The sequence below is a fragment of the Ranitomeya variabilis genome, chromosome 4 (genome assembly GCF_051348905.1).
Source record: "Ranitomeya variabilis isolate aRanVar5 chromosome 4, aRanVar5.hap1, whole genome shotgun sequence".
NCBI classification, from domain to species: Eukaryota; Metazoa; Chordata; class Amphibia; order Anura; family Dendrobatidae; genus Ranitomeya; species Ranitomeya variabilis.
Window position 1 is genome coordinate 10,815,658 of NC_135235.1, and position 25,026 is coordinate 10,840,683.

At 45.8% G+C, this 25,026-nt stretch overlaps 1 protein-coding gene across 2 annotated transcripts in view; it reads left to right on the forward strand.

The window, feature by feature from the left end:
- Positions 1 to 25,026, forward strand: part of AFAP1L2 (actin filament associated protein 1 like 2) — a 155,176-nt gene that overhangs the window by 61,935 nt on the left and 68,215 nt on the right. For both annotated transcript variants that reach the window (XM_077257929.1, XM_077257930.1), the window contains exons 2-4: positions 6,838 to 6,969; positions 7,660 to 7,734; positions 7,815 to 7,921. In XM_077257929.1, coding sequence (XP_077114044.1) covers positions 6,838 to 6,969; positions 7,660 to 7,734; positions 7,815 to 7,921 — 314 coding nt within the window. The remainder of the gene's footprint in view (positions 1 to 6,837; positions 6,970 to 7,659; positions 7,735 to 7,814; positions 7,922 to 25,026) is intronic.

The following is a 25,026-nucleotide window of genomic DNA, read 5'->3' on the forward strand; positions in this document are numbered from 1 at the left end:
AAGTACATGTGGGGGTTGCCTGGTTGCTAGGGAATCCCCACGTGTACTTATGTTGGCTAACAGATGTAAATCATTCAGCTGCGGCAAGAAAAACTAAATCTCCGAGCACTAAAAAACACTCTGAGGACCCCTGAGCGTGTTTGAGACATCTCCAGTAACGAGTATATTCGCTCATCACTAGTCACTATCTGACCTCATAGTCCCCCAGAAGCCCAGAGCCCCCACCACTTCCCCCGGAGACACCTACATGAGGCTCTCGGTGACCCCAAGCTCTGGGGATCGATGACTCTGCTGCATCACTAGATTGAGGAGAGATCATTGCTGACACTTGTGAAGTCTATAGTTTCCTCTATGAGGTCCAGGGCAGGAAGAGCGTCCTTAACCCTTTCCTGTATTAACCCTTTCCTGTGCAGTGCTTCCCTCCAGACCCAGAATAATGTCAGGAATGTCGGAGGAGTCCGGTCCAGCTCTGCACATCACATCTTCACTCTCATATCAATGATCCATACACGTATCAGTCACTGCTAAATCCCCCCCAAATAACCCCCCAGTATATAGAAGTCACTGGCCACTTTATTATTCAGCTGGCGCCAGATGTTGGTAGAAGGTTAAAAAGGTGGACTACTGTAAAAATTGGAACAAATTTAAGCAAAAAGATTTCACATTTTATCTTCACACTTAAAAAAATGGAAATCAGCAAAAAAAAAAGAAATTTTTGATAATTATCAAAGTTAAAATGTCACAAGGCAAAAGTAGAAAGAGTTAACGGGAACCCGAACAATTACAAAACGCATCAGATTTATTAAAACATTTCATAACTTTTCTGATGTGACTAGCGTGGATCGTGCGCTGTTCACACACGGCAGATTGCAGACATTTCTGACTGTTATGCATGAATTATATACAAAAAAGTTGAATTCTGTAGCGTTAAAGCATGTCAATATGAAAAGTACTGCCTCTGTGTACTAGGAAAAAATTAGACGCTTTGCACATAATCTGGCCAGTACATGCCTGCCTATCAACCAACGTCAAGGTAGTCTCAATACTGATGGGTCTCTATGTATCAGTGTGAAATAGGCCGGAGTCACACTACTGTAAAATACGGACGAGTTCTATGCGAGAAAACATCGTGTTAATCTATGGGGCCGCTCACATCACCGTTTATTTTCTCGGGGGTGTTCAGCGTACGTGTAAAATTTTCCCATGGCGGTCGCACTAACGTCAGAAAGGTGAACTCCCGGGACCTGTCAGATGGCACCGCGGGCAGAACTTTCTCATGCTCGCGGTGCCCTCAGACAGAGAATAGGAGTTCACAGGGAGACACTGGGCACACGGTGCTCAGTGTCTGCTGGATGATAGGCTGTATGGTCGCATCATACAACCATGCAGCCTGCCATCTAGATGTAGCAGAGCTGGACCCGTCGTGGGACAAATGGATTTAAAGCATCTCTGCGGAATGGTGAGGAATACTGTTTTTTTTTTACCTCTTTTGCAGATGATGAGGGCATCAGGTGAATGGGCAAGGTTGTAAGTATGGCTTAATTATGAATATTAAAGGAGTCTGCGTCATTCTTTAAATTATAGGACTTTTTCTGGATGTTTGTGTTTTCTAACAATGTCACTATGGGGTTAGTAATGGGGGCGTCTTAATGATACCTCTCCATTACTAACCTCTGGGCTTCATGTCACCTGACCATACAAAGGTGACATCAACCCCCACTTGCCACCACTACAAGGCAAGTGGGAAGAGTGAGGTTAAGTGCCAGAATTGGCACATCTTAGAGATGCGCCTTTCCTGGGATGGCTGAGAGTTGATCTTTTTTTGCCTGGGAAGTGGGCAGAATCCATGGCCCCTTCCTAGGCTACTAATATCAGCCCGCAGCTGCCTGCATAGCCTTTGCTGGTTATTAGTTGTAGGGGGACCCTTTGTCTTTTTTTTAGGGTCCCCCATTTTTTTTTAACTGTTTATTTTTTAAATATTTTCCTTTTCCTCATACAAATAACATCATAAACACAAGTATAGTTGTAGCAAAATTATGCAAAACTATGCAAAACATTTTAGATGTTTCTTCTAGTGGCACAGTGCACAGCACTGCTGCTCCTACTAAAATTAGGCCAAAAATCTAATGCATCATCTAAGAGTAGGTGGGGACAGGGACAAGATAGGGAAAAATTCAGGGAGAGGGAAAAGACACAGAAAGAAAGCAGGCACGTAACATCAATTGGTTAGCTTAGTTACATAGTCATCCCATGGAGCCCAGATGAACAATTCAAGTTGATTATTAATACAGGCCGTAAGATTCTCCATACGTCTCATTTCTTTAATCTTCATCCTGAAGGGTCCCCCATTTTAATAGACAGCAAAGGCTAGTTATGCAGCTGTGAGCTGATCTTAATAGCCTGGGAAGCTCCATGGGTATTACCCCCTTCCCAGGCTATAAACATCGTCCCTCAGCTGTTGGCTTTCCCTCTGCTGGTTATGAAAATTACACGGGAGTCCACGCCATTTTTTTCCGAAAAATAATCTTTTATTAATTAAAGGCATGTCCAGTAATTTGCACACACACTGCACTAATTGTATTTGACACTGACATCTATATATCTACCGATTCTATGTGTATTTACTGTATGTAATCCACATCTTCTATCATGTCAGCTCCTGCAGTGATTCTACAGAACACAGCAGATGAATTGCCGGCTTTTCTTCTATCTGTTTAAGTAATATAAATATACACATATATATATATACTAGATGGTGGCCCGATTCTAATGCATCGGGTATTCTAGAATATGCATGTTCACGTAGTTTATTGCCCAGCCACGTAGTATATTGCCCAGTAACGTAGTATATTGCCCAGCCACGTAGTATATTGCCCAGCCACGTAGTATATTGCCCAGTTACGTAGTATATTGCCCAGCCACGTAGTATATTGCCCAGCCATGTAGTATATAGCCCAGCCACGTAGTATATTGCACAGCCATGTAGTATATTGCCCAGCCACGTAGTATATTGCCCAGTGACGTAGTATATTGCCCAGTCACGTAGTATATTGCCCAACCACGTAGTATATTGCCCAGTAACGTAGTATATTGCCCAGCCACGTAGTATATTGCCCAGCCACGTAGTATATTGCCCAGTGACGTAGTATATTGCCCAGCCACGTAGTATATTGCCCAGCCACGTAGTATATTGCCCAGCCACGTAGTATATTGCCCAGTGACGTAGTATATTGCCCAGCCACGTAGTATATTGCACAGCCATGTAGTATATTGCCCAGTGACGTAGTATATTGCCCAGCCACGTAGTATATTGCCCAGCCACGTAGTATATTGCCCAGCCACGTAGTATATTGCCCAGCCACGTAGTATATTGCCCAGCCACGTAGTATATTGCACAGCCATGTAGTATATTGCCCAGTAACGTAGTATATTGCCCAGTAACGTAGTATATTGTCCAGCCACGTAGTATGTAGTATATTGCCCAGCCACGTAGTATATTGCCCAGCCACGTAGTATATTGCACAGCCACGTAGTATGTAGTATATTGCACAGCCACGTAGTATATTGCCCAGTAATGTAGTATATTTGCCAGTGACATAAAATAAAAAATAAACATATACTCACCTTAGTCCTGGCTCCTGAGTACGGTGCACGCGGCAGCTTCTGGTCCCAGGGTTGGTATGACTATGAGCACAGGACCTGTGATGACGTCACGTCGCGGTCACATGACCGTGACGTCATGGCAGGTCCTTCTCCCTTAGCACCGGAACCTGCCGGCGGACAGGACGCAATGTCGCGATGTCGGAGGGTGAGAATAAGGGTTTTTTTTATTATTATTATTATTTGTAACATTAGATCGTTTTACTATTGATGCAGCATACACAGCATTAATAGTAAAAACTTGGTCACACAGGGTTAATAGCTGCGTAAGCGGAGTGCGTTACACCGGGCTCCGGTAACGCTGGCATTAACCCTGTGTGAGGGCTGACTGGATGACTGGAGGGGAGTATGGAGCGGGCACTGACTGCGGGGAGGAAAGAGTGGCCATATTGCCGCCGGACTGTGGCCGTCGCAATGGTCGTGGGCGTTTTGCCACGACCAATCAGCGACTTGGATTCCATGACAGACAGAGGCCGCGACCAATGAATATCCGTGACAGACAGAAAGACAGACAGAAAGACGGAAGTGACCATTAGACAATTATATAGTAGATATATATATGTGTCACTGGTATTTACAGGTGCAGCCAGCTGGGTCAGGGTATGAGCAGGTTAGTGAGTGGGGGTCCGCAGCTGCCCAAAGAGAATCTCTGGTGTGACCAGTGATTGTGACTGATAACGGACAGGAAGGCGTCAGTGGCAGTGGCTGACGCACCACCAGTAGGATAATGGGGGTCCCATAAGTCCCACAGCGTCTGATAACATGAGAGTGTTTAATTAGAGCAGTTTTCCCCCGCTCCAGTCCTCGTGGCCTCAGCAGATCATGTTCTCAGGATTTCCTTTGTTCGGTCGTCTGTCGTCCTCGTGGACTGGAGCTGAGGAATCAGTGAAGGAAACGTGGACTTAGGGGCCCCAATGATTATTGTGGGGTCCATCTGGGATCCGCATCCTGGCAGTTTGTAGAGGAGAAATAACGGAGCACGCAGAACTTTTCCTTCTGTTATAAAAACGAACAAAACATTGCATCCACACAAATCCCACAATAATCCACCAGATCCATAAACCAGAGTGTGAACGCAGCCCAGACGGGATCAGGCGGAGCAGCGAGCTTCAGGCGACGTTCAGACTGCGATATATATCTGCAGGTTTTTTTGTCATTGTGTTCTGAGGCCTCAGCAATGTGAACAGCTCAGAAGACGGTATCACACAGGATGGGATTAGATACACGGCTCAGCAGACAGTGTCACACAGGATAGGATTAGATACACGGCTCAGCAGTCAGTATCACACAGGATGGGATTAGATACACGGCTCAGCAGACAGTATCACACAGGAGAGGATTAGATACACGGCTCAGCAGTCAGTATCACACAGGATAGGATTAGATACATGGCTAAGCAGTCAGTATCACACAGGAGAGGATTAGATACACGGCTCAGCAGTCAGTATCACACAGGAGAGGATTAGATACACGGCTCAGCAGACAGTATCACACAGGATAGGATTAGATACACGGCTCAGCAGTCAGTATCACACAGGATAGGATTAGATACACAGCTCAGCAGTCAGTATCACACAGGATGGGATTAGATACACAGCTCAGCAGTCAGTATCACACAGGAGAGGATTAGATACACGGCTCAGCAGTCAGTATCACACAGGATGGGATTAGATACACAGCTCAGCAGTCAGTATCACACAGGAGAGGATTAGATACACGGCTCAGCAGACAGTATCACACAGGATAGGATTAGATACACAGCTCAGCAGACAGTATCACACAGGATGGGATTAGATACACGGCTCAGCAGACAGTATCACACAGGATGGGATTAGATACACAGCTCAGCAGTCAGTATCACACAGGATAGGATTAGATACACGGCTCAGCAGACAGTATCACACAGGAGAGGATTAGATACACGGCTCAGCAGTCAGTATCACACAGGAGAGGATTAGATACACAGCTCAGCAGTCAGTATCACACAGGATAGGATTAGATACATGGTTCAGCAGACAGTATCACACAGGAGAGGATTAGATACACGGCTCAGCAGTCAGTATCACACAGGAGAGGATTAGATACACGGCTCAGCAGTCAGTATCACACAGGAGAGGATTAGATACACAGCTCAGCAGTCAGTATCACACAGGATAGGATTAGATACATGGTTCAGCAGACAGTATCACACAGGAGAGGATTAGATACACGGCTCAGCAGTCAGTATCACACAGGAGAGGATTAGATACACGGCTCAGCAGTCAGTATCACACAGGAGAGGATTAGATACACGGCTCAGCAGTCAGTATCACACAGGATAGGATTAGATACACAGCTCAGCAGTCAGTATCACACAGGAGAGGATTAGATACACAGCTCAGCAGACAGTATCACACAGGAGAGGATTAGATACACGGCTCAGCAGTCAGTATCACACAGGATAGGATTAGATACACGGCTCAGCAGTCAGTATCACACAGGATAGGATTAGATACACGGCTCAGCAGACAGTATCACACAGGATAGGATTAGATACACAGCTCAGCAGTCAGTATCACACAGGACAGGATTAGATACACGGCTCAGCAGTCAGCATCACACAGGATAGGATTAGATACACAGCTCAGCAGTCAGCATCACACAGGATAGGATTAGATACACGGCTCAGCAGTCAGCATCACACAGGATAGGATTAGATACACGGCTCAGCAGACAGTATCACACAGGATAGGATTAGATACACAGCTCAGCAGTCAGCATCACACAGGATAGGATTAGATACACGGCTCAGCAGTCAGTATCACACAGGATAGGATTAGATACACGGCTCAGCAGACAGTATCACACAGGATAGGATTAGATACACGGCTCAGCAGTCAGTATCACACAGGATAGGATTAGATACACGGCTCAGCAGTCAGCATCACACAGGATAGGATTAGATACACAGCTCAGCAGTCAGCATCACACGGGATAGGATTAGATACACGGCTCAGCAGTCAGCATCACACAGGATAGGATTAGATACAGGGCTCAGCAGTCAGCATCACACAGGATAGGATTAGATACACAGCTCAGCAGACAGTATCACACAGGATAGGATTAGCCTCACGGCTCAGCAGACAGTACATGATAGACATTGGATACTTTGTCACCAACGATTCTCTGGATTTGTAGCTCTGGAGCGGCTGCTGACGGAGGTGGAGGATTTCCTGAATATTCTGGATAAGGAGAACCTCAGCAGCGCGGCGATCCTGAAGAAATGTCTGCTGTCCGAGATCCTGCAGATGTGCCTGAAGACCAACAGCAGTAAGTGTTCAGCTAGAAAACATGAGAAACCTAGAGCCGGCTCCTGACCGCTCAGACTGTGTTCACATTGAGGTTTTTTATGAGTTTTTTTTCACAGCGGATCCTCAAGAACTACAAGGCTCCAGAAATTCGTCCAATTAATTTTCATTTAAAATTCACGTTTCTGTTCATACGAGGAGATTTTTGATCCGCCAGTCTCTTCTCTCTGAAGCAGAACCTGAAGGAAATGTCTGTAATTCAGGCTCCAACAAGAGGCTGCAAAGAGAAAGAAGAAAAACTCTTCAAAAACTCTTCAGAAAAAGTCTAGAAACAGGAGCGTCTCCAGAAGCTCTCCACCTGGAAAACCCATGGTTGTGGAACGCCTCAAAATAAAAAAGCTCCATGTGAACACGGTCTTAGAGTGAGGGTGTAGCCTCTGGTCCCGACCACCATAATCCCGCTATGAGCTGGGAATGGGGGCTTCTGCTGGGGGTCCGTGTGTTATGGGTCAGGAGAATATGGCGACTAGGAAGCGTCTCAGTATTGGGGCTTCCTGCATTAGAATCCCACCTCTGTCTATAAGAGAAGGCTATGTGGCCCCTATACTGTATCAGGGGTGGGGCCCTCCTGGATTTATTATAGGAGCCTTGAAAAGACCCTAAAGATAAGGGTCGGGATATCAGGGCAGCGTTCACATCGTCTCTATTGCAGGTGGAGAGGAGGAATACATCTACATGAACAAGGTGCTGGCTCCAGACAAGGACACCACCCCAGGACCGGACTCTGGTAGGTGCCAACATCATACAGCGGCCCCCCGAGTGAGACCCCCAGACTGACATTAATCCCATAAATCTCTCCTTTCACAGGTGAAAGATCAGACCCTCCAGCCCAAGAAGCACTGACCAATGGGGTGTCAGCGCTGCACTCTGCGGCCCCACAGAAAAGTCTGCCGGACCTCCCGCCACCGAAAATGGTAAGTGACGGTTTTATGGATCTCCGTAGTATAGCGGTGACATAGGCTGTAGGCAGCATTAATCATCACGCCCTTCGCAGAGCTTCACTATACACACTCTGAGACCCGTCCTCCCCTTCGGACATAATGTATATATTTCTGGGTTGTGCGCTATTCTTATGGGGTTTTTCGCCTCTCGCTGCACTCACACGCGGTTAGCACAAGTCAGAAAAGACGCCGCGAGCCACTTTATTTTTAGAGATTAGTAGTGAGAAACATATTTGATAAATTTGCATCAAAAGCCGTTAGAGTGACAGTTTCACCATCCGCAATGTATTATCGTGCACAATGTATCACCGCCCGCAATGTATCACCGCCCGCAATGTATCATCATGCACAATGTATCACCGCTCGCAATGTATCACCGCCCGCAATGTATCATTGTGCACAAAGTATCACCTCCTGCCACTTTTCCTCAATGTATCACCATCCGCAATATATCACCATCTGCAATGTATCACTGTGGACAATGTATCACCGATTGCCATGTATCACCGCCCGCAATGTATCACCGTCTATAATGTATCATCGTGCACAATGTATCACCTCCCGCCACTTTTCCTCAATGTATCACCGCCTGCAATGTATCACCGCCCGCAATGTATCACCGTCTATAATGTATCATCGTGCACAATGTATCACCTCCCGCCACTTTTCCTCAATGTATCACCTCCCACAATATATCACCATCTGCAATATATCACCATCAGCAATGTATCACTGTGCACAATGTATCACCGCCCGCCATGTATCACCGATTGCCATGTATCACCTCCCACTTATCCTCAATGTATCACCGCCCGCAATGTATCACCATCATCCACAATGTTTCACCACTCGCCATGTATCACCGCCCATAATGTATCACCATCCTCAATGTATCACTGTCTGCAATGTATCACCACCCGCAATGTATCACTGTCCGCAATGTATCACCGTCCACAATGTATCACCATCCTCAATGTATCACTGTCTGCAATGTATCACCATCCACAATGTATCACCACCCGCAATGTATCACCTTCCGCAATATATCACCGTCTGCAATGCATCACCGTCTGCAATGCATCACTGTCCGCAATGTATCGCCATCCACAATGTATCACTGTCTGCAATGTATCACCATCCACAATGTATCACCGTCTGCAATGTATCACCGTCTGCAATGTATCACTGTCCGCAATGTATCACCATCCACAATGTATCACCACTCGCCATGTATCACCGCCCGCAATGTATCACCGTCCACAATGTATCACTGTCTGCAATGTATCACCATCCACAATGTATCACCGTCTGCAATGTATCACTGTCCGCAATGTATCACCATCCACAATGTATCACCACTCGCCATGTATCACTGCCCGCAATGTATCACCATCCACAATGTATCACCGTCTGCAATGTATCACCACTCGCCATGTATCACTGTCCGCAATGTATCACCATCCACAATGTATCACCACTCGCCATGTATCACTGCCCGCAATGTATCACCGTCCACAATGTATCACTGTCTGCAATGTATCACCACTCGCCATGTATCACCGCCCGCTATGTATCACCACTGTCCGCGATGTATCAACTTCCGCAATGTATCACCGCCCGCAATGTATCACCACCGTGACCGTCTACAATGTATCACCTTCCGCAATGTATCACTACAATGTATCAATTTCCGCAATGTATCACCGCCTTCCGCAATGGATCACCGCCTTCCGCAACGTATCACCGTCTGTAATGTGTCACAACCCGCAATGAAAATCAGATGGCGATATTATTTCAGCTCCATAAAATAGTATTTATGACATCTGTGGTGACTATATAGATGTATTATTGACACTGTATGGTGGTATGATTAGAGTTGTATGTGTGGTAATATATGGACACTGAGTGACGGTATTATTTGGTCACTGTATGATGATTATTTATACTGTAATGACAACATGTGGTTTCTATTATGTGGATACTCTATGATGATATTTGTATGAGTTTTATATGGTTGTATTATTTGGACATGTGGTATAATTATAATTTCTACAGTTTAATATGATAATTTTATTTATACATTGTATGGTGGGATATTAGGATATTGTAATGTCGTATTAATAGAATTGTTTACAGTGGGGAAAGTAAGTATTTGATTCTCTGCCAATGTTGCAGATTTTCCCACCTACACACAATGGAGAGGTCTGTAATTGTTATCGTAGGTACACTTCACCTGTGAGACAGAATCTAAAAAACAAACAAACAAACAGAAAATGACATTGTAAGATTTTTACATAATTAATTTCTATTTTATTGCATGAAATAAGTATTTGATACAGTATAAAAACAGAACTTAATATTTGCCCAGAAACCTTTGTTTGCAATTACAGAGGACAGATGTTTCCTGTGGTTCCTGGCCAGGTTTGCACACACTGCAGCAGGGATATTGGCCCCTTCCTTCATACAGATCTTCTCCAGATCTTTCAGGTTTCGGGGCTGTCACTGGGTAACATTGAGTTTCTGCTCCATTCAAAGATTTTCTATTGGGTTCAGGTCTGTAGACTGGCTAGGCCACTTCAGGACCGGGAAATGCTTCTTGCGGAGCCGCTCCTTAGTTGTCCTGGCTGTGGGTTATTGTCATGCTGGAAGACCCAGACACGATCCATCTTTATTGCTCTTACTGAGGGAAGGAGATTGTTTGGCAAAATCTCACGGTACATGACCCCATCCATCCTGCCTTCATTACGATGCAGTTGTCCTGTCGGCTTTGGGGAAAAGCACCCCCAAAGTATGATGTTTCCCCCATCATGCTTCATGGTTGGGTCGGTGTTCTTGCGGTTGTACTCAACGCATTAACCTAATTATCCCTGTGTGGCCTATTAATAAAAAAACAACAACATAATCACGTTCCTCCATCTTCTCATACACTTTATGCAGTTAATAGCCTCTGTGTCTGTACTGTTACATACTTAGGCAGTTAACTGGTTCATGCAGCTTTACATGAACACCCGAGCCTTACACTATGGCTGGTCCAAATAACTAAAGCAATTGTTACCATCCACCTCTCGTGTCTCCCCTTTTCCTCATAGATTGTAAGCTTGCGAGCAGGGCCCTCATTCCTACTGGTATCTGTTTTGAACTGTGATTTCTGTTATGCTGTAATGTCTATTGTCTGTATAAGTCCCCTCTATAAGTTGTAAAGCGCTGCGGAATATGTTGGCGCTATATAAATAAAATTATTATTATTATTATTATTGTACTCATCCTTCTTCTTCCTCTAAACACAGTGAGTAGAGTTGATACCATAAAGTTCTATTTTGGTCTCCTCTGACCACATGACCTTCTCCCATGCCTCCTCTGAATCATCCAGATGGTCATTGGTGATCTTCAGATGGGCCTGGCCATGTGCTGGTGTGAGCAGGGGACCTTGTGTGCCCTGCAGGATTTTAATCCATGATGGCTTAATGCTTGAGACTGTGGTCCCAGCTCTCTTCAGGTCAGTGACCAGGTCCTCCCGTGTAGTTCTGGGCTGATTTCTGACATTTCTCAGAATCATCTTTACCCCTCGAGGTGAGATCCTCCATGGAGCCCCAGACCGAGGAAGGTTGACAGTCATCTTGTGTTTCTTCCATTTTCTAATAATTGTGCCAACAGTTGTTGCTTCTCACCAAGCTGCTTGCCTATTGTCCTGTAGTCCATCCCAGCCTTGTACACGTCTACAATTCTGTCCCTGGTGTCCGTAGACAGCTCTTTGGTTTTGGCCTTGGTGGAGAGGTTTGAGCGAGATTGATTGTGTGGACAGGTGTCTTTTATACAGCTAACAAGGTCAAACAGGTGCAATTAATCTAGGTAATGAGTGCAAAGTAGGAGGCTTCTTACAGAAACACTAAGCCCACGTTGCGGATTTCTGTGCGGATTTACTGTAAACTGGATTTACTGTGGATTTCCTGCGTTTTTTGTGCGTATTTCACCTGCGTTTTAACACCTGCGGATTCATATTGAGGAGCAAGTGTAAAACGCTGCCAAACAAAGAATTGACATGCTGTAAAAAAAAAACAACGAAGCGTTTCCGCCCAGAATGTTCCGTAGCATGTTCACTGCGGATTTTATTTTCCATAGGTTTACATGGTTCTGTGCAACGCATGGAAAACAGCTGCGAATCCGCAGGCAAATCCGCAACGCGTGCACATAACAGGTCTGTGAGAGCAGAATTCTTGCTGGTCGGTCGGTGATCAAATACTTATTTCATGCAATAAAATGCAAATTAATGATGTAACAATCCTACAATGTGATTTTCTGGATTTTATTGTTAGATTCAGTCTCTCACAGGTGAAGTGTACCTACGATAAAAATGACAGACATCTCCATTGTGGGTAGGGGGGAAAACTTGCAAAATCTGCAGCGTATCAAATTCTTATTTTTCCCACTGTATGACTTGGACACTGTGTTTTGGTATTACCATATTTTCCGGACTATAAGACACACCAGACCATAAGACGCACCCCAAATTTTCAGAAGGAAAATAGGGGAAAAAACTTAATGTATCAAATGGGGGTCCGTCTTACATTCCGAATTTAGCTTATCGGGGAGATTGACAGCGCTGGTGGAGCGTGGTCACAGGGGCTGTTCGGTGGTCTGGCGATATGACTCCCATCCCAGACTGGTGCGGCAGGTTCGGCGGTGCTCATGGTGCGGGGGGCTCCGCCGGCATTTTGTGAAAGCCCAGAGGCCCCGCACATTAATTGCTGCCATGCGGTGGCCTCCGGGAAAATGGCTGCATGCTCAGATTGAGATCTCGGCAAAGCCCTGCAGCATCGGACTGGGACCGCTGCAGAATCGCCTGACTCCTGCTTCCGCCACACTATTTATAAGTATATTCCGACTATAAGATGAACCCCCATTTTCCCAAACAAGTTTTTGGGCAAAAAGTGCATCTTATAATCCGAAAAATACGGTATTTATTTAGTAAATTCCATGCTATTATTAGAATTTTACTTGAGGTTAATATTTGGACACTGTATTGTGGTATTATAAGAGTTTTATAATGTGCTATTATTTGCACAGTGTATATCGGTATTATTTATGAAGTGTATGACTGTGGGTATTTCTATATATATTTTATATGGTTGTATTATTTGGACCATTATTTGCGATTTAAGGGGCTGTGCACACCTTGCAAATTTGTCGCTTTTTTTTTCTGTACAGATTTCAGCAAAGTGAATGTGAATCCTGAAGTCTCGTTGCTTATTTTTGACCTGCAGATATATTAGATCTGCAGGATGGCAGTTCTTTCAGCGTTTTTGCTGCAAATTTTTCTTTTTTTTGGATATATTATTTGGGCTCTGAGTTGTTTTGTTAGACGGTGATATTATTTATGGATAGTATGACTGGTATTATTACAATATATATGGTGGTATTATTTGGCCACTGTATGGTGATATTACTTAGACAGTGTATAGCGGTATTATTTATGGATAGTATGACTGGTATTATTACAATATATATGGTGGTATTATTTGGACACTGCATGGTGATATTATTTGGACAGTGTATAGCGGTATTATTTATGGATAGTATGACTGGCATTATTACAATTTATATGGTGGTATTATTTGGCCACTGTATGGTGATATTACTTGGACAGTGTATAGCGGTATTATTTATGGATAGTATGACTGGTATTATTACAATTTATATGGTGGTATTATTTGGCCACTGTATGGTGATATTACTTGGACAGTGTATAGCGGTATTATTTATGGATAGTATGACTGGTATTATTACAATTTATATGGTGGTATTATTTGGACACTGCATGGTGATATTATTTGGACAGTGACACTAAAGCCCCCGTCACACATAGCGAGATCGCTAGCGAGATCGCTGCTGAGTCACTAGTTTTGTGACGCAACAGCGACCTCAGTAGCGATCTCGCTATGTGTGACACGTACCAGCGATCAGGCCCCTGCTGCGAGATCGCTGGTCGTGTCGGAATGGCCTGGACCGTTTTTTGGTCGTTGAGGTCCCGCTGACATCGCTGAATCGGTGTGTGTGACACCGATCCAGCGATGTCTTCACTGGTAACCAGGGTAAACATCGGGTTACTAAGCGCAGGGCCGCGCTTAGTAACCCGATGTTTACCCTGGTTACCAGCGTAAATGTAAAAAAAAAACAAACACTACATACTCGCCATCTGATGTCCGTCAGGTCCCTTGCCGTCTGCTTCCTGCTCTGACTGAGCCGCCGTAAAGTGAAAGTACAGCACAGCGGTGACGTTACCGCTGCGCTCTGCTCTCACTGTACGGCGGCACACAGTCAGAGCAGGAAGCAGACGGCAAGGGACCTGACGGACATCAGATGGTGAGTATGTACGTTTTTTTTTTTTTTACATTTACGCTGGTAACCAGGGTAAACATCGGGTTACTAAGCGCGGCCCTGCGCTTAGTAACCCGATGTTTACCCTGGTTACCCGGGTGCTGCAGGGGGACTTCGGCATCGTTGAAGACAGTTTCAACGATGCCGAAGTCGTTCCCCTGATCGTTGGTCGCTGGAGAGAGCGGTCTGTGTGACAGCTCCCCAGCGACCACACAGCGACTTACCAACGATCACGGCCAGGTCGTATCGCTGCTCGTGATCGTTGGTAAATCGCTATGTGAGACGGGGCCTTAAGGCTGCCGTCACACTATCAGGATTTGGTCAGTATTTTACATCAGTATTTGTAGCCCAAACCAGGAGTGGGTGATAAATGCAGAAGTGGAGCATATGTTTCTATTATACTTTTCCTCTAGTTGTTCCACTCCTGGTTTTGGCTACAAATACTGATGTAAAATACTGACCAAATACTGAGCGTGTGACGCGGCCTAATAGTCTTTAGTATAATAGTTAGTGTGATATATCAATAATTATATATTCTCTCTATATATACGTCACTTGAGACCCACAAAATCCGATTTACAAGCAGATTCCCGTTACTGAGGGAAAAACTAATGAGTTTATGATAATATCAGTTTCCTGCGGAGATTGCACAGAATTAAAATCTTGTACTTTTTGTTTTGTTTCTGTATCTCACTATTTCCCGGTCCCCCCCTCCACGATTGCAGTGGTCAGGACAGATGGAGTGAAGGGAACGAGGGGCTCGGTCCGTGGGAAAACTGGCGCCCGGGAATTAATGGAAGAATGCAGGAGTGGGGAAGCCCGGCAGCGGCAGCGCAGGATGGCGGCATTTCCTGTCCTATCTCATTATTATATTGAAGAGGACTCGGGCCCGAGGACTCTGTATACACAATGTGCGGTTGTAAGAAAGCTGGGTGACATCTCATGTGAGCGCCTCCATAGTTGTGTGATACATCTGCCATTCAGGGTACTGGGAAAGCTGGGTGAGATTCCATATGGAAGCAGTGAATGAAATGATTGTCACCCAGCTTTCCCTAGACCAGATGAACAGATGAGCCCAATCATTTTACAAGGATTACTTTTTTTACTCCTTGACTCTGCATACAACTTTCCCGACACCACTTTTTTTTCCACGAGGAGACGGCATCTGATTGTTCTAATGTTGCAGAAAATGAGGGAATTTGCAACTTAATACTGTGAAATTAAAAGCATGTCTGGAATGAGATGAGTCCTCGCGCAGCAGCGTGGGAAGCGCCAGCAATAAGCAGAGGATGCCGCTCCGGGTTTTTCTCTTTTTTATTATAGATTTATTATGCAAATTCCACAGCTCCGTTCTCCGTGTAATCGTCCTGCAGCGGAGACAAGCGGCCGCCTGGATTCAATTTGATAGAAATTTGGGGGAAAGAAAATGTTATTCTTTATTAACTAGTAAAGCAGAGTCCTGCGACGCTGCTGGGCCTGATCCTCAGCCAATGGCCTGATCCACAGCGATGGCCTGATCCACAGCGATGGCCTGATCCGCAGCGATGGCCTGATCCGCAGCTGGGTCTGATCCGCAGCAATGGCCTGATCCGCAGCAATGGCCTGATCCACAGCGATGGCCTGATCCACAGCGATGGCCTGATCTGCAGCTGGGTCTGATCCGCAGCGATGGCCTGATCCGCAGCAATGGCCTGATCCACAGCAATGGCCTGATCCGCAGCAATGGCCTGATCCACAGCTGTGTCTGATCCACAGCAATGGCCTGATCCACAGCTGGGTCTGATCCGCAGCAATGGCCTGATCCACAGCGATGGTCTGATTCACAGCGATGGCCTGATCCACAGCTGGGTCTGATCCGCAGCGATGGTCTGATCCGCAGCGATGGCTTGATCCACAGCGATGGCCTGATCCACAGCGATGGCCTGATCTGCAGCTGGGAATGATCCGCAGCGATGGCCTGATCCGCAGCAATGGCCTGATCCACAGCGATGGCCTGATCCAGAGCGATGGCCTGATCTGCAGCTGGGTCAGATCCGCAGTGATGGTCTGATCCGCAGCGATGGCCTGATCCGCAGCAATGGCCTGATCCGCAGCAATGGCCTGATCCACAGCTGGGTCTGATCCGCAGCGATGGTCTGATCCGCAGCGATGGCCTGATCCACAGCGATGGCCTGATCCACAGCGATGGCCTGATCTGCAGCTGGGTCTGATCCGCAGCGATGGCCTGATCCGCAGCAATGGCCTGATCCACAGCGATGGCCTGATCTGCAGCTGGGTCAGATCCGCAGTGATGGTCTCATCCGCAGCGATGGCCTGATCCGCAGCAATGGCCTGATCCGCAGCGATGGCCTGATCCGCAGCGATGGCCTGATCCACAGCGATGGCCTGATCTGCAGCTGGGTCTGATCCGCAGCGATGGCCTGATCCGCAGCAATGGCCTGATCCACAGCAATGGCCTGATCCGCAGCAATGGCCTGATCCACAGCTGGGTCTGATCCACAGCAATGGCCTGATCCACAGCTGGGTCTGATCCGCAGCAATGGCCTGATCCACAGCGATGGCCTGATCCACAGCGATGGTCTGATCCGCAGCAATGGCCTGATCCACAGCTGGGTCTGATCCACAACAATGGCCTGATCCACAGCTGGGCCTGATCCGCAGCGATGGCCTGATCCACAGCGATGGCCTGATCCGCAGCAATGGCCTGAAACGCAGCGATGGCCTGATCCGCAGCGATGACCTGATCCGCAGCTGGGTCTGATCCGCAGCGATTGCCTGATCTGCAGCAATGGCCTGATCTGCAGCTGGGTCTGATCTGCAGCGATGGCCTGATCCACAGCGATGGCCTGATCCACAGCTGGGCCTGATCCGCAGCGATGGCCTGATCCTCAGCGATGGCCTGATCCGCAGCGATGGCCTGATCCGCAGCAATGGCCTGATCCACAGCGATGGCCTGATCCGCAGCGATGGCCGGATCCGCAGCGATGGCCTGATCCACAGCGATGGCCTGATCCGCAGCAATGGCCTGAAACGCAGCGATGGCCTGATCCGCAGCGATGGCCTGATCCGCAGCTGGGTCTGATCCGCAGCGATTGCCTGATCTGCAGCAATGGCCTGATCTGCAGCTGGGTCTGATCCGCAGCAATGGCCTGATCCGCAGCGATGGCCTGATCCACAGCGATGGCCTGATCCACAGCTGGGCCTGATCCGCAGCGATGGCCTGATCCTCAGCGATGGCCTGATCCGCAGCGATGGCCTGATCCGCAGCGATGGCCTGATCCGCAGCAATGGCCTGATCCACAGCGATGGCCTGATCCACAGCGATGGCCTGATCCGCAGCGATGGCCTGATCCGCAGCGATGGCCTGATCCGCCGCAATGGCCTGATCCGCAGCGATGGCCTGATCCGCAGCGATGGCCTGATCTGCAGCAATGGCCTGATCCGCAGCGATGGCCTGATCCGCAGCGATGGCCTGATCCGCAGCAATGGCCTGATCCGCAGCCATGGCCTGATCTGCAGCAATGGCCTGATCCGCCGCGATGGCCTGATCCGCCGCGATGGCCTGATCCGCAGCGATGGCCTGATCCGCAGCGATGGCCTGATCCGCAGCGATGGCCTGATCCGCAGCGATGGCCTGATCCGCAGCGATGGCCTGATCCGCAGCAATGGCCTGATCCGCAGCCATGGCCTGATCCGCCGCGATGGCCTGATCCGCCGTGATGGCCTGATCCGCAGCGATGGCCTGATCCGCAGCGATTGCCTGATCTGCAGCAATGGCCTGATCTGCGGTGATGGTCTGAACCACAGCGATGGCCTGATCTGCGGTGATGGCCTTATCCGCAGCTGGGCATGATCCGCAGCAATGGCCTGATCCGCAGCGATGGCCTGATCCACAGCGATGACCGGATCTGCAGCCATGGCCTGATCTGCAGCCATAGCCTGATCTGCAGCGACGGCCTGATCCGCAGCGATGGCCTGATCCACAGCTGGGCCTGATCCGCAGCGATGGCCTGATCCGCAGATGGGCTTGATCTGCAGCTGGGCATGACCTGCAGCAATGGCCGCCTCTTGCCTGTCGGCTTCCAAGATGTGCTGATAGCTGGCAGCATTGAATTCCCACCATGTGGGACAAGAAAGGTATTGAGGGCATCGATAATGCCATTGATACTGTGTGGGCTCCTAAATGAAACATGGATGCTGGGACCTTCATCTGTACCTGGGTACAAAATTTCACCTCAAAGCCTCAAGGCCTACTTTTCTTCATAGCTTGGACATTTCACTGTAGAGAAGGAGCCTAACCATAAAGAAGATCCTGGCTATTATCCTCCTGAACCAGAGTGGAGTATTGGCATCAGTCAGCCAGGGAAGAAGTTCTCCTGGCACTATCCATTGGACACCAGATCCACCCTCCACTCCATAGTTCAGTAGTGCTGGCTTTACACTTCTCTAGCAGCTGCCTGGCATTGAGTGCACTGATCTCAGACTCGCAGGTGTGCTGCTCAGCGATGGAGTCCATGTAGAGTCCTGACTCTAGCCGGGCAAGGAGGCGATCACTGTAGATGAGGAGGTGTTCCGTAAAACCATCCAACTACTAAAGCTGATATTCAGAGGCGGCCGCTCTGGTCCTGCAGTTTGTGCACCGGTTGGAAGTAGATGGGACACAAGCAACATATACAATTGCTTCTATTAGGATATCATCAAAAAGTTAATTTATTTCAGTTCTTCAATACAAAAAGTGAAACTCATATATTATATATGACTATGTTACTATACCAAGGAAGGTGACGGGCACAAGGGGGCATTCTCTGCATCTGGAGGAGAGAAGGTTTTTCCACCAACATAGAAGAGGATTCTTTACTGTTAGGGCAGTGAGAATCTGGAATTGCTTGCCTGAGGAGGTGGTGATGGCGAACTCAGTAGAGGGGTACAAGAGAGGCCTGGATGTCTTCCTGCAGCGTAATAATATTGTATCTTACAGTTATTAGGTTCTTTAGAAGGACGGAGATCTGGGGATTTATTCTGACGGAATATAGGCTGAACTGGATGGACAAATGGCTTTTTTGGCCTTGCTAACTATGTTACTATATAGAGTCATTACAAATAGAGTGATCTATATCACGTGTTTATTTCTGTTAATGTTGATGATTATGGCTTACAGCCAATGAAAACCCAAAAGTCATTATCTCAGTAAATTAACAAATAACACCTGCAAAGGCTTCCTAAGCGTTTATAAAGGTCCTTAGTCTGTTTCAGTAGCTCCACAATCATGGGGAAGACTGCTGACCTGACAGATGCCCAGAAGGCGTCACTGACACACTCCACAAGGAGGGGAAGCCACAAAAGGTCATTGCCAAAGAAGCCGGCTGTTCACACAGTGCTGTATCCAAGAATATTAATGGAAAGTTGAGTGGAAGGAAAAAGTGTGGTAGAAAAAGGTGCACAAGCAACCGGGATAACCGCAGCCTAGAAAGGATTGTTAAGAAAAGGCCATTCATACAGTCTCTTCCAATATTGCTTTCCTCTAGTGATTTGCGGTTATTAAATGGTATGTTTCGCAATTTCATCTGGGGGAAGAAGCATCATGCTATTAGCATGGCTATATTGGAACAACGCATATCGAACGGAGGCATTAATTTTCCAAATTTAGAGAATTATAACCTGGCGGCGCTGCTTCGTTATCTTAAAGACTGGATTCAAGATACTTCCATATACACTAATACTCACTTAGACCAGAATTTGATACCTCACACCAATTTGTTATTTCTCCTACACACACACAAGGAATTGTTACCCTCCTCAGTGCTGGATAATCCTTTGATAATGGTGATGTGGACGACATGGCATAGGCTACGCCATAAATTTTTACTTAATGCACATTCCTCACTTTTCTTGCCTATATTTGGGAATCGAGACGTGGGGTTGAGACGTGGGGTGGAGAATTGGAGCACTAGGTTCCGGTCGGTGACAGTGGGCTCTATAATGGATTCTTCGACTCGTAGACCACACTCTTGGATTTATATTCGGCGATGTCTCCCATTGGCAATGGGTTGTCTGGCGAACAGTGCAATCTTGGAGGCCTATGCTATAGCGGTAGGAGAACGGTTGTCGGAGCTAGATTGGGAGAACCCATTAGACACCATGTTGCGAAATGAGTCTTTATTATCTCATTCTACTTCCAGATTTTATAGTTTGTTGAGAGGGGAGTTGGATTATACTAAACGAAAAACAGGCCTTCCTAGATGGCTTACTCGTTTTCCAGACTTGACATTGGAACATATCTTCAAGACAATGTCTTATGCATGGAAGGCCTTGCCGGCCTCTTCCTATAGAGAAATGTTGCTCAGATTGTACCATGGCACATATGTATCCCCACATCGCTCGTTTCTCATGGGCTTATCCCAATCGGCTCATTGTCTGAAATGTGAGGCCCCTGGGGCTGATCTTTACCACCAGTTTTGGGATTGTTCGGTGATTATGGGATTTTGGAACGAGGTGAAAAATTTTTGTCTGGATCGTCTCCTAAATTATATGCCTTGCACCCCAGAGTGGGCGATATTGGGAATATGGTCGGGAGAGGGATCTAGAATTACAAAAGGGGCCAAACGTCTGATTTCTATAGTGTCCATGGTGGGGAAAAAATGTATCTTACAACAATGGATAACGGCGGACCCTCCTACATTGACAATGTTCCTAAATAAATTAAAACATGTGTTTCGTATGGAATGGATAGAAGCGCAGTTGGGTGAAGTTCGTTTGGTGTCCCGCTTTTTTGATACTTGGGAGAGTTTTATTGATTTGTTCTCTGAAGAGATTAGAACTCATCTTATAGCCTGTTTTGAACAGTCCCCATGGTATATCAATAGGTTACTGGCAGGAGATCCCCCGATTCGACATGAAGGGCATGCTAGGATGTGACTGAAGCGACAATATACACTTAAAAAATTGTAACCAGTAGGTTAATGTGATATGTAAAGTTATTTGTTTGTTCTTTTATCTTTATTTTGGTGTTTTAAATAAGAAACAAAATAAGTTAAAAAGGAAGGTCATTTCTATTTGATTGTGTAATGCTGTTGATCTTATTGATCTCATGGACCCTGGTTGTAATTTTACATGTTTTCATTTTATGATCCCCAGGAGATCTAGAATTGTATACTTATACATTGAATATTGTATTGCACAACTTGTGAACATGAATATTTTCTCCTTCAATAAAAAACTTCTTAAAAAAAAAAAAAAAAAAAAAAAAAAAAGAAAAGGCCATTCAGTAATGTGGGGGAGATTCACCAGGAGTGGACTGCTGCTGGAGTCATTGCTTCACCACACACAGACGTGTCCAGGACATGGGCTACAAGTGTCACATTCCTTGTGTCAGCCACTCATGACCAATAGACAAGGTCAGAAGCGTCTTACCTGGGCCAAGGAGAAGAACTGGACTGTTGTCAGTGGTCCAAGGTGTTGTGTTCAGAGGAAAGTAAATTTTGCATTTCGTTTGGAAATCAAGGTCCCAGAGTCTGGAGGAAGAGTGGAGGCCACAATCCAAGCTGCTGGAGGTCTGGTGTGAAGTCCCCACAATCAGTGATGGTTTGGGGAGCCATGTCATCTGCTGGTGTAGGTCCACTGTATTTTATCAAGACGACAGGCAGTGCAGCCGTCTACCAGGACATTTTAGAGCACTTCATGCTTCCCTCTGCCGACAAGCTTTATGGAGATGGAAATGTCATTCTCCAGCAGGACATGGCCCCTGTCCACACTGCCACAAGTACCAATACCTGGTGTAAAAACAACAGTATCACTGTGATTGATTGGCAGCAACCTCGCCTGACCTTAACCCCATAGAGAATCTATGGAGTATTGTAAAGAGGAAGATGAGACACCAGACCCAACAATGAAACGAGCTGAAGGCTGCTATCAAAGCCACCTGGGCTTCCATAACCCCTCAGCAGTGCCACAGGCTGATCGCCTCCATGCCACGCCGCATTGATGCAGCAATTGATGCAGAAGAAGCCGCGACCAAGTATCGAGTGCATTTACTGATCATACATTTCAGTAGGAAACATTTCAGATTTTACAATCATTTTTCAGGCTGTTGTTATAAAGTATTCTAATTTACTGAGATAATGACTTTTGGGTTTTCATTGGCTGTAAGCCATAATCATCAACATTAACAGAAATAAACACGTGAAATAGATCACTCTGTGTGTAATGACTCTATAGAATATAGGAGATTCACTTTTTGTGTTGAAGAACTGAAATAAATTCACTTTTTGATGATATTCTCATTTTGTGAGGAGCACCTGCATAAGTCCAATGTCTCCTCATCTATCTCGCTCCTTCCTACAGTCATCTTATTTTGATGAAGCTTCAGAGATTTGGGAAATCTGCCACGTTTCTGTGTTTCCTCTATGAGACTGCATTCTCTTCCGCCTTATTTTTATGGGAAAATGCTTGACATTTGCTTCTTTTGGCCGCCATGTTCCCACATTCCCAAGGGAGCGGCTTCATACAAAAATAATAGCTTTGTAAATTTAGATCAAGTCTTGTTCTCTGTTGATAGAACTGAGAAAACACAAAATTTTAATTTACTGCATCCCCTCCCCCATCTAATAATGTCACTGTCCTGCAGATAATAACCCGGGCACTGAACTGCAACAACTACGGCCCCAAAACTGAACGTGAGCAAAACGATTGGCGCTTAACTTAGTTTGAAAATATTAGAAAGAATCAAGATACATGTGTCACCCTTGGCTAAATAATGTACAGAAACTCCACTGCAGAACGGGACACCGCATCACTGCACAAAGCCCATCTATTCTTTATATATATACCCTCTGTAATACTGCCCCCTATGTACATAAAAATAACAAATACTGCCCCTATGTACTAGAATATAACTACTATAATACTGCTCCTATGTACAAGAATATAACTACTATAATACTGCTCCTATGTACAGGAATATAACTACTATAATACTGCTCCTATGTACAAGAATATAACTACTATAATACTGCTCCTATATACAAGAATATAACTACTATAACACTGCCCCTATGTACAAGAATATAACTACTATAATACTGCTCCTATATACAAGGATATAACTACTATAACACTGCCCCTATGTACAAGAATATAACTACTATAATACTGCTCCTATGTACAAGAATATAACTACTATAATACTGCTCCTATGTACAAGAATATAACTACTATAATACTGCTCCTATGTACAAGAATATAACTACTATAATACTGCTCCTATGTACAAGAATATAACTACTATAATACTGCTCCTATGTACAAGAATATAACTACTGTAATACTGCCCCTATGTACAAGAATATAACTACTGTAATACTGCTCCTATGTACAAGAATATAACTACTGTAATACTGCCCCTATGTACAAGAATATAACTACTGTAATACTGCCCCTATGTACAAGAATATAACTACTGTAATACTGCCCCTATGTACAAGAATATAACTACTGTAATACTGCTCCTATGTACAAGAATATAACTACTATAATACTGCCCCTATGTACAAGAATATAACTACTATAATACTGCCCCTATATACAAGAATATAACTACTATAATACTGCCCCTATATACAAGAATATAACTACTATAATACTGCCCCTATATACAAGAATATAACTACTATAATACTGCCCCTATATACAAGAATATAACTACTATAATACCGCTCCTATGTACAGGAATATAACTACTATAATACCGCTCCTATGTACAGGAATATAACTACTATAATACCGCTCCTATGTACAGGAATATAACTACTATAATACCGCTCCTATGTACAGGAATATAACTACTATAATACTGCTCCTATGTACAAGAATATAACTACTATAATACCGCTCCTGTGTACAAGAATATAACTACTATAATACTGCTCCTATGTACAAGAATATAACTACTATAATACTGCTCCTATGTACAAGAATATAACTACTATAATACTGCTCCTATGTACAGGAATATAACTACTATAATACTGCTCCTATGTACAAGAATATAACTACTATAATACTGCTCCTATGTACAGGAATATAACTGCTATACTGAACATATACGTGGTATGTTGTGGGTAACCTTCTCCCAGGATGTGGCCAGTGTGAGGTGATACATTAGGGATTGGGTGATTTGTTGGGAAACTTGTTGAGCTCCTGTGGTTGATGAATTGTCTCTGGTTTTCTGTCCTCTTCTTCTCCGGTGTCGGTCCGTGGACCTTACACTGGACGTTGGGGGCTGTGGGTTTCTCAGCCTAAACTTTGATTTGTGATGAAACTTTTGAGATGGGGTAGATGAAACCTTTGGGTTCAGGATTTCGCTTTGTTGGCCATCAGAGCCCACTCAGCGGGGACGTTGGAGGCCTTGGAGGTGGGGTCGGAGGCATGAAAGTTTCCTGACGTGTCTGATGGGAAGCGACTAACAATGATCGGACTGTTGTGCGTCTCCCACATGTGGATTCCTGGGTGACCCCGAGCTAGTGGTTCACACAGGATTCCCCTTTATTAGCGATGGATATTGCGCCATATTGGCAGCCCCCTGTGGAGGGGATGAGCCCCTTTATGCAGTGATTCATTCGAGGGGAATACCACGATCTGCTGGAATCCTGGAAGGGTCGACTCCCATCCTCAGAGACTGGATCAGCGCCTCGGTTCCCACACAGTTC